General features: G+C 46.0%; 1 protein-coding gene across 3 annotated transcripts in view; it reads left to right on the top strand.

Moving 5' to 3' along the window:
- The first annotated feature begins 6,479 nt into the window (after positions 1-6,479).
- GNB1L (G protein subunit beta 1 like) overlaps positions 6,480-16,017 on the top strand; it is an 87,756-nt gene continuing 78,218 nt past the window's right edge. For 2 of the 3 annotated variants that reach the window (XM_060249906.1, XM_060249903.1), the window contains exon 1: positions 15,479-15,609. In XM_060249906.1, the coding sequence (XP_060105889.1) occupies positions 15,587-15,609 (23 nt within the window). In that variant the 5' untranslated portion in view covers positions 15,479-15,586. Of the gene's footprint in view, positions 6,582-15,478; positions 15,610-16,017 lie in introns of those variants that run through there. The other variant, XM_060249904.1, reaches the window with a different exon arrangement.

Here is a 16,017-nt window from a genome sequence, read left to right as displayed (position 1 = left end):
AGTATGGGTCATGATCAGTGGTAAAATATCTCTGGTACCTGGCATTACATTTTGTGGCACACATGGTCCACCCCAACAAAGTGACATTTATGTCAGATCCAGATCTTGTAACAAATGAGTTTGACATCTCTGAGTTATAAGAACTGTCCACAAAATTGGTGTTCTGGGAAAAGAGCTTGGGATCAGAGGCGCACCTTGTGTTCTGCACAGGAAACGTAATTCTCAGGCATGTGGAGGGGCCCAATCTGGATTGGCAGCACCAAAGCACATGGAGAGAAAGGGCTTCAGCCCCATCCCTCAAAAAACTGTTTAATGCTGGTGTAGGAAACAACTGTGGTATGGTCCCCCACCCACCCACACACCTGTACACATGATCTGGGAATTTCTCTTGGCACAGAGAGCCACAGAAAGGACTGTTATTGCAGAAAGCTAGCAGTCGTATTTTTACTGTACTTACAGTCTGCCTTTCTCACTGAGACTCAAAGCACTTTACCCAGTGTAAATCATAATAGTCCATACAAAGAGACATCTGATCTAGTAAGCACAGTGTAGGTCTGTACAATCTATATGAGAGAAGACACAATGAGCAATGTATTAGGACATAATACAGAGTGTGCAGATAATGAAGAAAAATGGTATTACATCAGTAGAAAACAATGAGACCCAGAATGGATAGAGTGGCAGATTAGGATATTGGGAAACCCGAGTTTGAATTCCTATTTCTACCATGGAAGCTTGATGGGTGACTATGGGCCCATCACAAACTCTTGACCTTGTCTACCTCACAAGGCTGTTGTTAATGGAGGAGGGGAGAACAGTATTCTAAAAGCTGTTTTGAGTTCCAATAGGATGAGAAAGTGGGATATAAATAAATGCAATGCAAGAATGTAGTATGTGTAGCAAACAGATAATATTCTATACATAGTGGTATAATACAGTTTCTTTTCCTTTATAAAGCACTTTCATGAACTATTCTGTTATAGTATAGCCCTTTTGCCTTTACCATGTTTAGAGGTGGTTTTAGATCAGAGGAGTTAGCCATGTTAGTCTGTTGCTGTAAAATAGTAAAAAGTCCCCAGTCTAAAACGCGTACGAGGATGCGGTCTCTACCCGTGGCCCTAGCTACCTCAGCAGCATGGAGGGGCCTCTCTGGTAGAGACTCTATAAGCATCACATGGTGGGTGGGGGTGGGATCCGGGTCCATAGAGGGCAGCAGCAGGCGGTTGAGGGCGTCCGCGTGTCCCATAGCTTTGCCAGAGTGGTGGACCAGGGCATATGTGTACGAGTTGAGGAACTGGTTCCACCGCAGGACATGCTGTGACAGAATTTGCGGTGTCTGGCGGTCTGGGGCGAGGAGGCCCAGTGGCGGCTTATGGTCCATGGCGATTGTGAAATGCCTACCGTACAGGTAGTCGTTGAATTTATGCACACCCACCACTATTGCCAAGGCCTCCTTGTCTATCTGGTCATAGTTTCACTCTGCGGCGGTCAGGGTCCTCGAATAATAGGCTAAGGGAATCTCCCTCCTGTCCAGGGTGCCCCAGAATAGCGCCCACCCCGTACTGGGAAGCATCGCAAGCCAGAATCACTGGTAAGGATCATCGCAAGCCAGAATCACTGGTAAAATGGTGGAACACATCATTGGAAACTAGGAGGTTCTTGACTGCCTGAAAAGCGGTGGCCTGCTTCTTTTCCCAGAACCACGGGGCGTTTTTATCGAGGAGCCTATGAAGGGGTTCTGCGATGGCCACTTTGTGGGGCAAAAATGAATGATAAAAATTTAATAATCCCAAGAAACTTTGTAACTCCGTCTTGCGTGCGGGGGCCAGGGCGTGGACAATAGCCCTGGTCTTGTCGGCCGTCGGGTGGATTCCCACGGCGTCTACTGAAAACCCAAGAACTCTACCCTCGACACCCCGAGGGAACACTTTTCCCACTTTAATTTAAGTCCCGCCGCCTGGAAATGGCGGAGTACCCCACGCAGACGGCTGCTGTTCAGCGTCCGGGGTGGTGATCAAAACATCATCAAAAAATGGTTGCACTCCAGGGATCCCTTTGAGAAGAGAATCCATAATGCTCTGAAAAATCCCCGGAGTCACACTAACCCCAAATTGCAACCGCCGCACCCGAAAAGCTCCCCTGTGAGTCACAATGGTCTGGGCTTCTGCTGTCTCGGCGTCCACCGGGAGTTGCTGGTACGCCCAGGCCAAGTCCAGTTTCCAAAAAACCTTAGAGCCTGCTAGGGCTGCCAGTATGTGGCTGACCACCGGAACGGGGTATGGGTTGTCCTGAAGTGCCTTATTTATTGTGCACTTGTAATCAGCGCATATGCGCACATCTCCATTCGGCTTCACTGGAGTGACTATGGGTGTTTCCCATGCGGCATAGGATACCGGTTCTAGCACTCCCTGGGTCATGAGGTGGACCAGCTCCACTTCTATTTTTGGTTTAAGAGCGAACGGAACTTGCCTGGCCTTCAGCCTTATCGGTCCCACGTGCGGATCGAGGGGTAAGGTGATGGGAGGCCCCTTGTAGCACCCCAGGAACCCATCAAACACTTCCGGGAATTCCCGGCACACATGCTCGAAATTTTGCATTCGCATCTGCTGCACCCTCACTATTTGAATACCCAACGGTCGAAACCAGGCCAGCCCCAGTAATGTGGTGAGCTGGAGTTTGACCACGAGAATGTCCAGCTTGCCCTTAAAGTTCTTAAACTCTACCCTTACAGTGGCCCAACCCAAAATCTGTACAGGGTTTTTTTGGAAGTCCCGCAGTATGAAGTCCGCCGGTCGCAGCCGGGGCTGGCCATGGGGACAAAGTTTTCTTAGAGACTCCTCCGAAATTATGGAGATGGAGGAGCCCGAGTCCAGCTCCATTAGGCATGGAATGCCCTTGATTAGGACCTGACCTTATCTGGGGTGGTGAGGGGCAAGTTCCTTACCTGCAGGCTAGTCGATGCAGTCGAGTAGGCATCGGTCGAGTCGTGGTTGGTGGACTGGCATCTGCGGGTGGCCTTGGCCCGGCAAGCCCGTGCTATGTGGCCCACTCTTCCGCAGTTCCTGCAGTCCATGTTGCGATAGGGGCAGTCCCGGCACTCGTGTGGATCCCCACAGCTGGCGCCCTTGGTGTTGGCTGGTCTCTCTGTCGCTTGTGGCTGAGTGGGCGCTCTCGGCCCCATTCCTGGTTGGCGACATAGCTGGTTTGCCTTCTCCTCCTCTGGGTTGCCTAGTGCCATCTCCTCCTGGTGGACGGCTTCCGCTCGCGGGTTGTTGTAAGCTTTGGTTGCTCTCTCGAATGCAGTGGCTTCGTTGAAGGCGAGTTGGAGGGTAAGCTCTTCCTTTGTGAAGAGCTTTTGCTGCAGTCTTTCGTCTCGGAGGCCCCAGATGAAGCGATCCCTCAGGGCTTCATCCAGCTTGTCGAAGCTGCAGTTCCCTGCGATTTGGCGGAGGGCGGCCAGGTAAACGGCGGCTGTCTCTCCCGCCCCTTGATCCCTCTTGTGGAAGAGGAATCGGCTGGTGATGATGGAAGGCTGGGGCAAGAAGTGCCCGGTCAGGAGTCTATCTCCTCGTACATTTTCTCTGTGATCTTTGTAGGGGCCGAGAGACCCTTTGCGAACTTGAATGTGGCCTCTCCGCAGACACTCAGGAGCACGTCTCTTACGGCTGTCGTCTGTAATCATGTTCACTTGTAGGTAGCAGTCGAACCGCTCCGTGTAGGTCTCCCACCTATTGGGGTTGGCGGGGTCGAACTCTGCAAGGTGGCCCGTCATCCCACTTGGGTTAGCCATGGTGGTGGTGGCGGTGGGCACTTCCGTCTCCCTCGAATGCGTGCCTTCCTCGTCTCCGGCCAGATCAGCGAAGTCCCGCTTGGGGAGTTACCTGGCTAGAATCCCATCCTCGTCGCTGCTGTAATGTACTGAGTGACGAGACGTGTTGAAGGCAACATGTTTTATTAGCGAGTACATCACAAAGCGAGGCAACGCGGGCCGGGTCCCGATTATATACATACCCCGGAACAACCCTCAGTCTGACCAGGTCCAATCCTGGCCAGTTAAACTTCCCATCACAGATCTTGATTGGCGGAGCGTATTTGCGGAGCTACATCCAGGGACCAGTGGACTTCCACTGGTCACCTCCATAGCGTCTGCAGTGTTGTAATTTCGGGACTGAAATGCAAGACACAACAGCAGCCATCCAGGCAGTTGCTGCTGTTACCTGTTTGCAGAGTAGCACCTGCTGAAGGCCCTAAACAGATGAAGGCCAAACATAGGAGGAGAGGCAGGCAGGCCTGCAAATAGGAGGGTCTGAGGCCTTCAAGGGCTCTGTACATTATAGTCAGGAATCTTGAATGAAATCTGGAAGCCCACAGGCTGCCAATGGAGTGCCTACAGAATTAGTGTAATATGAACATCCTGTCTAGCTCCTGATAAGAAAGCTGAGGCATTCTATTCCAAGCCTAGTCTCTGGGTTGTCTTCAAGGGCAAACCCATGTAGAAGAAGAAGAAGAAGAAATTGGATTTATATCCCTCCCTCCACTCTGAAGAGTCTCAAAGCGGCTCACAATCTCCTTTACCTTCCTCCCCCACAACAGACACCCTGTGAGGTGGGTGGGGCTGGAGAGGGCTCTCACAGCAGCTGCCCTTTCAAGGACAACCTCTGCCAGAGCTATGGCTGACCCAAGGCCATGTCAGCAGGTGCAAGTGGAGTAGTGGGGAATCAAACCCGGTTCTCCCAGATAAGAGTCCGCACACTTAACCACTACACCAAACTGGCTCTCCCCATGTAGTGCCTTATAGTATCAAAGATTTCAGGTTTTCACGGCTGGTAACATCATTAGGGTTTGTAGAATCTTTCGGGCTCAAGTGCCGTGTTCTACTGGAGAAAGTTTTTCTTCCAGCCGAGAACGAAACGTCTGGAAGAAAAACTTTCTCCAGTAGAACATGGCACTTGAGCCCAAAAGATTCTACAAACCCTAATGCCTTATAGTAGTCTGCTATCGATGTTACCATGCCATGGATCCAGGTGCCTAGATTGGCGGAGTCAAGACAGAGGGCTGCCTTTCAGATTTGAAAAGGGAAGAAAGTGTTGTATGTTATATATCATAGCCACAGGCTGCAAGCCTCAGAACACTCTCATGGGAGTAAGCCCCAATGCGATTTACTTTGAAATAAACCTATTTAGGATTATGTTCCCTCAAAGCTGAGTTAATATGAGCTAGCTCACACTTTTTTAGCCTTCAGCTCACATTTTTATCTTAGCTCAGGGGAATTGGCCCCAGAGCAAGGTAATTTATGCAGTAGCTCACAACTTTAATGCCAGTAGCTCACAAAGCAAAATTTTTATTCACAAGATTCCACAGTTAGAGGCAGCGTTGCTTAGGATTGCTCCCTGAGAACCAAACAAGCTGTGTGCAGGGTATTCGGAGCCCTCCTCCTCCCCCCCCCCCCGGTGTTTTATCAAACTTAATTTTCAGAAGCATGGAAGTCTAATTGGGATCCTGCATGTGTGCAGGGGATGGGGACACGATTAAAGACACAAACACACCATTCCCAAGCTGTATCCGAATGGATCGCCCTTGAAAAATTCATTTACAGTCAATCACAAAACTGGGTTCTAGTCCATGAACGTTTATTTGGGATAGATTCCGGTGGGCAGCTGTGGTCTGAAGTCCATTCTGGAATGGGCGGGATATAAATCGAAGGTAAATAAAAAAATAAATGAAGCAGTAGGACAGTTTTTGAGTCCATTGGCACCTTTAAGACCAACAAAGTTTTATCAAGGTCTGAGTTTTTGTGTGCACACACACTTCCTTAGGCTATTATATGCAAGGATTTCCACAGTGTTGCTTTCATTATACTATCTACCTCTTAGCCCAGCACAGTAATCCCCTCTGTCTTGACGCCAGTTTGGTCTAATAATGGCATCCTAACCAGAATTATATCCTTCTAAATCCATTTACTTCAGTGCTTGATTCTGCTTAGGATAGGTCTGGGGATTGGCCAGTCAGGCAGAACTGTGTGTTTTAAGTCTCCAGTTTTTTTCCTTTAGCATCAGCCTCTAACAAGGGACCCACTTCATTTATTGATTGGGTGGGTGTGTATAATGTGTCTTCCCTCTCATATTCTACACAAGTATCAAGAGGGAATAGCCAAAGCAAAAAGCAGACTCCCATACCGGCGGCAACCCCCCCCCCCCCTCCACTCATCTTTGCCCAACTCGTTCAGGGGCTCAACATCCCCCACCCCTTGCTAAGACTATATCAGTCAGCAACACCTACTCCTTCCAAGTCTACCCCTTTGGGCCGTCTCCAGCAATCAGCGCATGCGCCGCCCCCTTAAGCCGCTCCAAACTCTATAGAATGCCGGGGAGCGGAAAAGAGAAGCAAGAGCTGTCAGTCTCGCCGCCACGTGACAGAGCTCGCTCCCGCCCTCGTTGTAGAGCTCGGCGTTCTTCTTGCTCGCCTGCGGATCGCCGGGTGATCGATCATCCCTTCCCTTCCTCCTCTTCGCTGTAGAAGTGACACCAACGGGAGGGGGGGGGGAGTTTGCTCCTCCCCTTTCGCTTTCAGAGGCAGTACCGGTGAGATAACATGCTGGCACCTGGGGGGAGGCGGGATTGGCGTGGTGGTTAACTGCGCGGACTTTTTTCTGGGAGAACCGGGTTTGATTCCCCAGTCCTCCACTTGCACCTGCTAGCATGGCCTTGGGTTAGCCATAGCTGTTGCAGGAGTTGTCCTTGGAAGGGCAGCTGCTGTGAGAGCTCTCTCAGCCCCACCTACCTCACAGGGTGTGTGTGTGGGATTCTAGGAGATTGTAAACTGCTCTGAGACTTTGATTCAGAGAGAAGGGCGGGGTATAAATCTGCAGTCTTCTTCTTCACCTACCCTTAGATTACTTGCTGCTTCGCCTCCCTCCCCCTCCCGTGACAGACCTTTCAAAGGCACAAAGAGGTGGAAATGAAAGGTTCAGTGGCCTTTTAACTAACTAATAAAGGGGGAAATGACTGGTACTTGAGGCTCTTCTGTCTTTGTCTTTGCGGTCATTCTGCTATTGGAGATGTGAGTAGTGTTTGTAGTTGTACTTTTGGAAAACTCAGTGGGGTTGTGGTAGAACCAGCCATTTTAGCTTTCTACTGAGTAAACTCAAGAATGGAACCAATTGACTATCACCATACTGTTACCATACTGGTCCTTTGTTGCTGTGACACAAGAGGTAGCATAAGTGAGAATTCCCCTATGAGAAAATGCATGCAGATATGATTAGAACCACAACATTTCAACACCTACAAAAGACTTTTATTTTGGTGACAGAAATGGCAACTTATATTTTAGGTTTTTATACTGTTTCTTGATCATTGGGTTCTCAAAATGCTTAACAATATTTAAACCCTCCTCCAATATGTCCATATATCTTTATGAATATGTGGCTGTTTCTTGACCTGGCAATGGGCGTTATTTTTTTTAGCAGGAACACAGTTCCGACTGGTTTGGTGTCAGGGGGTGTGGCCTAATATGCAAATGAAACCCTGCCAGGCTTTTTCTACAAAAAAAACACTATGCAAAACAATGGTGACATCAGGGATGTGGACTAATATGCAAATGAGTTCCCACTGGGCTTTTTCTACAAAAAAACCCCTGCCTGGCCATGTATACTACCATATCACTCCTTTGATTGTTATGTTCCTGTTCTTGATGCCTTCATTGGTTGAAGTTCGAGCACCATCAGCACCAAGGATCAGGGGTTTTGCTACTGCATCTGCAAGGTTGTATAACAGCCTCCTTAAGAGGGTCATGTGAGTGCATTCTTGTGGACCTATAGAAACCATGTTTATTCCACAAGCATTTAGACAGTGAATGGTTGTGTTATACACATAACGTAAGGAAATGAGGCTGAAGATAGTGCTTCACATTAATAAGGGTTATTTTTACCAGATGGGCAGCTGTGTTGGTCGGAAGCAGTAGAACAGATTTTGAGTCCAGTGGCAGCTTTAAGACCAACAAAGTTTATTCAAGGTGTGAGTTTCTGTGCGCACACACACTTCCTTAGGTCATTATATGCAAGGGTTTCCACAGTGTTGCTTTCAAGATTCTAACTACCTCTTAGCCCGACTCTGCAATCCCCTCTGTCTGACGCCAGTCTGGGTCTAATAATGGCATCTGAACCAGAATTATACCCTTCTAAGTCCATTTACTTCAGTTCTGATTCTGTTTAGCATAGGACTGGGGATTAGCCAGTCAGGCAGAACTGTGTGTTTTAGATCTCCAGTCTTTTCCTTTAGTATCAGCCTCTAACAAGGGACCCACTTCATTTATTGATTGTGTGGGAGGGTGTGTAAAATGTGTCCTTCCCTCTCATAATGAAAATCGGTGAATTGCAAAATAAATAAATAAAATTCGTATTGCTGATATGGCCAGGGCTTTTTTTGTAGCAGGAACCCCTGATGTAGCCAATCCTCCAAGAGCTTACAGGGCTCTTAGTACAGGGCCTACTGTAAGCCCCAGGAGGATTATCAAAGATTTCAGGTTTTCACGGCTGGTAACATCATTAGGGTTTGTAGAATCTTTCGGGCTCAAGTGCCGTGTTCTACTGGAGAAAGAAAACTTTCTACAGTAGAACACGGCACTTGAGCCCGAAAGATTCTACAAACTCCAGGAGGATTGGCTACATTGGGGTGTGTGGCCTAATATGCAAAGGAGTTCCTGCTACAAAAAAGGGGGGGAAGCCCTGGAATATGACGAATATGAGAGCCAGTTTCAGGTGGGTAACTGCCAGTCTGCAGTAGAAGAACAATATTTGAATCCAGTAGCTCCAAAAGACAAATAGGATTTCTAGGGTATAATGGAGTCAAAGCTCCCTGCTTTAGATGCCTTCATCAGATACCTTCATCAGATAACTCTCAAAAGCTTATGCCCAAGAAATCTTGCTGTTCTTTAAGGTCTTACTGGACTCGAATGAGACACAGTTGTGGATCAAACTTGCCAACTGAAGGTCCCTTTTCGGTAGACTTTCTGTGTTGTTCCCTGCCTCTGAGAAAAGCTATTCAACAGAGCACAGCTGAATAAACACTTAAGCATGGAATAACACACAAGTTGCCAGAGGGTTTTTTAAAAACCACATCCGTAGATAAAACTTGGGCTGTATATGGATGTACCTTGAAATCAGTGCTTGCTGCTCTTTTGTTTTCTTGTGTAGCTTGAGCCTGACTTCCCATCACTCTCATAACTTACTTGATGGATGTTCAGTAAATTGAACACCATAGTTAGTCTTGGCCATTCCCTTCCCCCCTCCCCCGCCGATACACACTGCATTTCTGAAGTTCTGTGCATCTTTTAAAAATATTTTAAACAGCAGCATGAACATTCCAACACTTGGAAAGGCAAACAAAACCCAAACACAGTATTTTTAAGTTTAAAAAATCTTGGGAGGGACAAGGAGATCTGGTGGCATCACAGGGGCCAATCAACCATTGCTTATTTTATAACTGGCTATTGCAGAGATAGGAAGAGCTGGCTCCTCTGATTTCTGAAGGGGAAGCTGTATTTGTGTTGTGTATGTGGGCTCTGTGTTAATGTGATGGTTAGTTCCTGCTTGGCTCATTGGAGCCTTTAGGACTGAGCTTGGGGACATTGGAACAATGGGAAGCAGGATCCAAATCTCTGCTTCCCTGGACCAATCGCCAGCCCTCTGCTGGTCCAAATGACCCAACGATGTTCTAGCGCGGGAAGTTTGGAGTGTATATAGTTGGCGCCATCAGCCCAGTTTAGCAGTCTTAGTCTGCCTATTACAATGCTGTAATCACTAAGAAAGAGCTGTGATCAACTGCAACTAAGTCTCCTCATGCATCAAACCCACTATTTAACAATGTGATTGCAGAATGCAGCCAGTTTCGGGTAATGGTGTTGTTCTGCGATGGAATAGCAAGGGGCAAGTCTAGTAGCACCATAAAGGCCCACACAATCGATTCCCTGGGTATAAGCTTTTGAGAGTAAAAGCTCCCTTCATCAGATACAAGTAAGAAATGCACTGAATAGTTGTTCTCAGTAGAAGAAGGTTAGACGCCTATGCTTACTTCACCCGGCATCTGGCTATGGTAGGCCCCATCCTCAGAGACTTCCTTTGAGAGGTGAAGAGTGCCCACCGGAAGGGTTTGGCTTCCCAAGCCAAAGTCTTGTCCTTATGATGCAACACTTTTGCAGATGTCTCAGCATCCCTGGTAGAGGTAGCTATCCCTTGGCCTGCAGATTCAGACCTGGTTGGAAGCCATTGTTTGAGGTAGAGCTGCACAGAGCCCTGTGAGGCAGACCCTTCTGCCAATCTCAAAGAATGCAAGCTTTTTATTTCTTCTGGATAGGTTACAGCTCCACCAAGTAGCACTGTCATTTTCACCCATTTGCTTCTCGACTGTTTCACTCATCAGCAATCCTGGTGCAGAGACGGATTAACAATTAGGCCAAGTAGGCATTGGCCTATGGGCCCCCAAGCCTTTAGGGGCCTCGGGCTGACTCCCCCTGGTTTTCTCCCAGCTTGCAGTCCTCCCAGCCTGCATGCACAGCCAACAACTGAGCCACTCTTTGCCTGATTTGCCTGGTGTGGCTGCTGCTGGCGTCATCGCCAAGTCTGCCTCTCTCTCCCTCTTCCCCACAGCTTTGTCAAAGAGGCTTTCGAGAAGGTGCCTGCAGGCTGCAGCAGGGCTCCGACTCTGATATAACTTGTGAGGGGCCCCCCAAGATGTTGACTGCCTAGGGGCCTCCACAGGGTTTAATCCGGCACTGTCCTGGAGTCAGGATGCCTTTTGGTTCCACAGAGGAGATACAGCGATATCAGACTTGAACTGCGAGCGTTGTCCGCATGCTCTTGGAGATTTTTCTGGCGATTGCGATGTGTTTAGTTGAGCACTGGCTGGCCATGCTTCTTTCCACCTTATGTTTACTGAATCCTGAGAACATCAGGAGAAAAGCGCTTTTTAGCCTGCTTTCAGAAGGCTGCAGCTGTGATCTGTGCCAAAAGCTAGAGAAGTATGATAAAACCAAGGCATGTTCGAGGCTTTTCCATCCCCATCTCCCTCTGCAGAGACCTGGAAGAAAGTCTGCCTACCAGTATCAAACCAATATTGGCCATTTAAAATTTTTTTTAATAAAAAATAAAACTTATCTACATACTCAGAACTTATCATTGTCCAAAGATATAAAAGCATTTTTCATTTAGAGATCTATTACAGATAACACATTTTATGAAAATAAGGATTAGAGGGGAAAATATTTGCAGCAGACAAATATTCAGCAATAGGAGACCACAATGTAATAAATTTCTGTTGCCTACCAAACTCAATTGTTCAATCATGGGCACTGAAGAGTTTTTCCACTTTGCTGCAAGTAAAAGTTTGGCAGCTGCTTGCAGTATCGCCAGCCTTTCATAGTCTATTTTATCTAGGTGTAGGGCTGGCCAGTATTCTAAAAGAACCATTTCAGGTATATTGTCTAGATGCACCCCCGTAATCTGTTCTATTTGGGAAAGGATTAGGTCCCCAAAAGCATAAATTTTAGAACATGCCCACCAATTATGCAGAAACTCAGAAGAACATCCCTATAACTTCCAGCATTTATCAGAACCAGTGAGGCCATTTAATTTGATGGGAACATTCCTTGCAAGACCTAGCCCAGTTTAATATATATGTAATGAAGCCAAGAAAGGAAGGTTCCTGGCAGTAAAGCTTGATGTGCCAGCCCTTATCATGTTATACAATCTGTCCCAGAATAAGAGCGAGAATTATGAATGTTTGGTACAGGCCTCAGGCATGTAATTTGGGGGTACCCGTCAATACAGTTTTGCCAGGTCTCAGGAGTGCATGAGATGAAGGGGGGAAAGGTTGAAATGTCATGTAAATTGGCAGAGGAATGGAGGAGGCTGGCTGAGTTGGCACATCTGAATGCTCCTGATGGAAGCAGAGGTTGGTGAACAGCTTTGAGGCTGCAAGCAAATGGTGTCTTGGTCTCAGGCTGAGGAATCTGTAAAAGAAAGATGATGATGATGGTTTTCTATCGTGCCCTATATTCTGAAACTCAGAGTCTTACAGCGGTCACAATCTCCTTTACCTAAACAACAACAGACACCCTGTAAGGTAGATGGGGCTGAGAGAACTCTTACACAGCAGCTGCCCTTTCAAGAACAACTCCTGTGAGAGCTGTGGCTGACCCAAGGCCATTCCAGCAGCTGCAAGAGTCAGCAGATAAGAGTCAGCACACTTAACCACTACACCAACCACTGACTTTCATACATATTACTGGGAAAGCAAGCTCTTTTAGCAGTGTTCCAGGAACAGCAGTACTGGTTCAGTTGGGTGCTGGCACTGTGGCATGTTGGACCTTGAGAAAGTTTGCTGTTACTAGAGCAAAGCATTGCAACAGAGTTGTACAACATAAATAAAAAATACCGAATGTTAGGCAAGCTGGAAGTTTTTCTAGTCCTGCATCTATTTCCCATGGTGACCAGTCCCAGATGCTCTTAGAAGAAGGTTCATCGTTAGTTTCTGAAACAGGTTGCCTCCTTGCTGAAGGGACAAAGTTGGGAGATTAAACACCCCCTCCAAAGGAAATTTGGCACAGCTAATTAGACAAGAGCTTCTGAAGCTAGTAAACTCTTAACATTTATCATAGTTCAATTTATCAAAGATTTCAGGTTTTCACGGCTGGTAACATCATTAGGGTTTGTAGAATCTTTCGGGATCAAGTGCCGTGTTCTACTGGAGAAAGTTTTCCTTCCAGACGTTTCGTTCTCAGCTGCGGAGAACATCCTCAGTGGCGTTGCAGCACCACTGAGGATGTTCTCCGCAGCTGAGAACGAAACGTCTGGAAGGAAAACTTTCTCCAGTAGAACATGGCACTTGATCCCGAAAGATTCTACAAACCCTAATAGTTCAATTTGTTTCTGTTGGTTCTGATTGTATGGTTGTTTTTATAGCTTGTATTGGAGGTTTTTTATATTGGGAATTCTTGTAAGCTGCCTTGAGCCGGTGGAGAGGCAAACCAAAAAAATGTTTTAAACAAATCTTGCTTTCATGTGTTTAAATCTTTTAACCTAGCCAAATGCACAACCAGGATTTGCTGATTGAATGTCCCTTAGAGAAATGTACTTTGCACCCCTTCCCGGCTTACAATCTCCTTCCCAAGGATCAGGAGAGATGTACTTGTATTAACTTTTTCCTTTAGATTACAGCCATGAAAACCCTGTTCTTCCATGTTGACAACCCCTTAACATTACGAGATGAAGGGAGCTGGACTATATGACCCTGGGGGTCCCTTCCAACTCTGTGATTCTATGAAGATGGAGAACCTTCAGAGATGGGCACCTAGTTTTTAAAGGGAAGAAAGAAAGGAGACATTAAGTGTTGTAATGTTATTGTCTGGAAGGGGAAATGAAAGGGAAGATGGCAAAGCAGAAATGTACTGATTTTTTTTTTTAGTAAAATACACAAATTGTTGTGAAATAATACACAATAGATTTTATTTTAAGGAAAATGCACAAATCACTGTGTATTTTAAAAGTTTTATTTTGATGGATTACATAGAAATGCACCTTTTTGCTTCAGAACTGACTTGTGTGAGAAATATTTTATAAAATGAGGATGTTTATTGAAGGTTTTACCATCCGTTTCCGGAAGCTGGTTAACTTCAGATAGGGACATTATCAGATCAGTGGTTTGTTTCTTGCTAGTAATGGTCAAAAGCCACCAAAACATTTGGGATTTGGGGAGTCTGCTGTACATTGGACATGTGGTGTATTCATTCCTTTTCTGTTGAAGCTTTGTTATTAATAACTTTGCTTTTTGCATTGTTGTTGGTTTTTAATTTATGGTTTGGAACTTGAACAGCTTTGTACATTATGGCTAATGCACAATAAAACTAGCTATCTACCTATATGAAAGCCTTACAAATAAATCCACACAAATTGCTGAACAACAGTGGGTTTTTTTAAACTAGCCATGACAGTTTGCACACACTATTTTAATTGTTTGTGGCCTAAATGTGTGCATGTGTGGGGGAGAGAAACAGGGGACTCTAAAAAATACTATTATTTTCTAAAAATTCTCTGCCTGGTTGCCTGGAGGTGATTTGCTACTTGTTTCTGGTGAATGGTTATTTTAAAGCTTGCGAGTAGAGACAAGATATAGTTTCAGGCTTCTTGGAGCAGCAGATAGTTTTAATTCCAAATCGCCTGGGTCTCGAAGCCTTTCCTTTTTCGGTCAATCAATTTGTTGCCGTTAAAACTCATCTGGGGTGCATCTTATACCTCACAGGCATGGCTTGCTGCCAGAAATGGGAAACGCTTTGTAGAACAGCGATTTGCCACGGAATAGATTCTGTGTCTTTGGATCTCTTGCAAGAAGCAAAAGGGAATTTTGCAGGCTGTGGATGTTTGGATGTGGAAGGGACCAACGTAATCACTTAATCAAGAGCTATGCTAAAGCTCATGTGTTCACCCGTGTTGAGGGCAACGTTGAGGAACTTATTCAGGGTTTTCATTTCAGTATTGTGGTCTTAATTTTACTAAATAGGTTTTGCATTAGGTCTGTTGATCCCCAGAATTTTGCACTAAGGGGTAAAATCAGTGAGTTGGAGGAAAGCAGTGTTTTGACAGGTATGTATTTGCGGGAGTTATGCAGCCCAGCTTTGTGAGTGTTTACTTAGAAATAAATCCCATGTTGTTCTTTGAGGTTCGCTCCCAGGTAAGGGAGCATAGCGTTTCAGTCTTGCTATCTCTGACCTGTGGGAAACCTGGCCCCACTGATTGACCTCCTGATGGCACCTGGGTTTTTTGGTCACTGTGTGAAACAGAGCGTTGGAGTGGATGGCCATTGGCCTGATCCAATATGGCTTCTCTTATGTTCTTATGTAAACCTGCATTGACAGCAGTCAAAGCATTCAGTGACGTTCAAATCAATTTCATTTTGGCAAAGTGATGACTTTTGGCATATTGTTGGAGATAACTTGAGGAAATCCCACCTTTGGCTGTGCCCATAGGTAGCTTGTTCTGCTGTAATTTAGCAGTAGAGGAAGATTGCAGATTTATACCCTGCCTTCTCTGAATCAGAGTCTCAAAGCGGCTTACAATCTCCTATATCTTCTCCCCCCACGACAGACACCCTGTGAGGTGGTGAGGCTGAGAGGGATCTCACAGCAGCTGCCCTTTCAAGGACAACTCTTGTGATAGCTATGGCTGACCCAAGGCCATTCCAGCAACTGTAAGTGGAGGAGTGGGGAATCAAACCTGGTTCTCCCAGATAAGAGTCCGCACACTTAACCACTACACCAAACTGGCTCAGTTGCAATCTTTGTCCAAAGGATCTAATATTTGATGTCAGTGACTAGTAAATGTAAAGCAACAGATATCCTGCATCTTATTTCTTGCTATCCCCGTGCATTTATTTTGGAGATATTAAAGAGAAGCGTGACTAAGTTTGGCATTTCTTGCTTTGAACAGAACATTGTGTGCAGTCTGTCAGCCCTGTTTTGTGAGTTCGGTTGAAAAGGACAGAAATGCTGAGTCCACTTCTGTGATGTATTGGTCGGCAGCCACCTGGAGAAGGCTATGATGGGAAGGAGATCAGACTGGTGTGTTTGCATCTGTTTCTTACTTAGCAACAAATGCGTTTGCAATGGGGGGTATTTCATCTGATTAGGGATGTCAGATAGTAACCACTGGTGTACAGTTGCTTTCAAATCAGTAGGCCACATATGAGTGAAGAGCTACGCTGTGCATGACTTTTTGCTCATATTTATACTTGAATAAATTATGCCTTTTGATGGATTGCATTGTGAGTTTGCCTGTAAAGGAATTTAATTATTTATTTGAAATGTTTCTGCCCCCCCCTCCTTTTTTCTTTTTGCTCATTGGCTCCTTGAAGTGGCTTATGTGAAATGAAAATCCATATGTTATTTGAAAAGGGCAGAATTAAAACAACCAGCATGAATTCCAACAAGGAAAGAGCACTTTCTTAAGAATCTATTTTTTATGCCAAT

This window comes from Heteronotia binoei, chromosome 11 (genome assembly GCF_032191835.1).
Source record: "Heteronotia binoei isolate CCM8104 ecotype False Entrance Well chromosome 11, APGP_CSIRO_Hbin_v1, whole genome shotgun sequence".
Classification (NCBI taxonomy): Eukaryota; Metazoa; Chordata; class Lepidosauria; order Squamata; family Gekkonidae; genus Heteronotia; species Heteronotia binoei.
The sequence above is the reverse complement of the archived record's forward strand: the minus strand, read 5'-3'. Positions and strand labels throughout refer to the sequence as shown.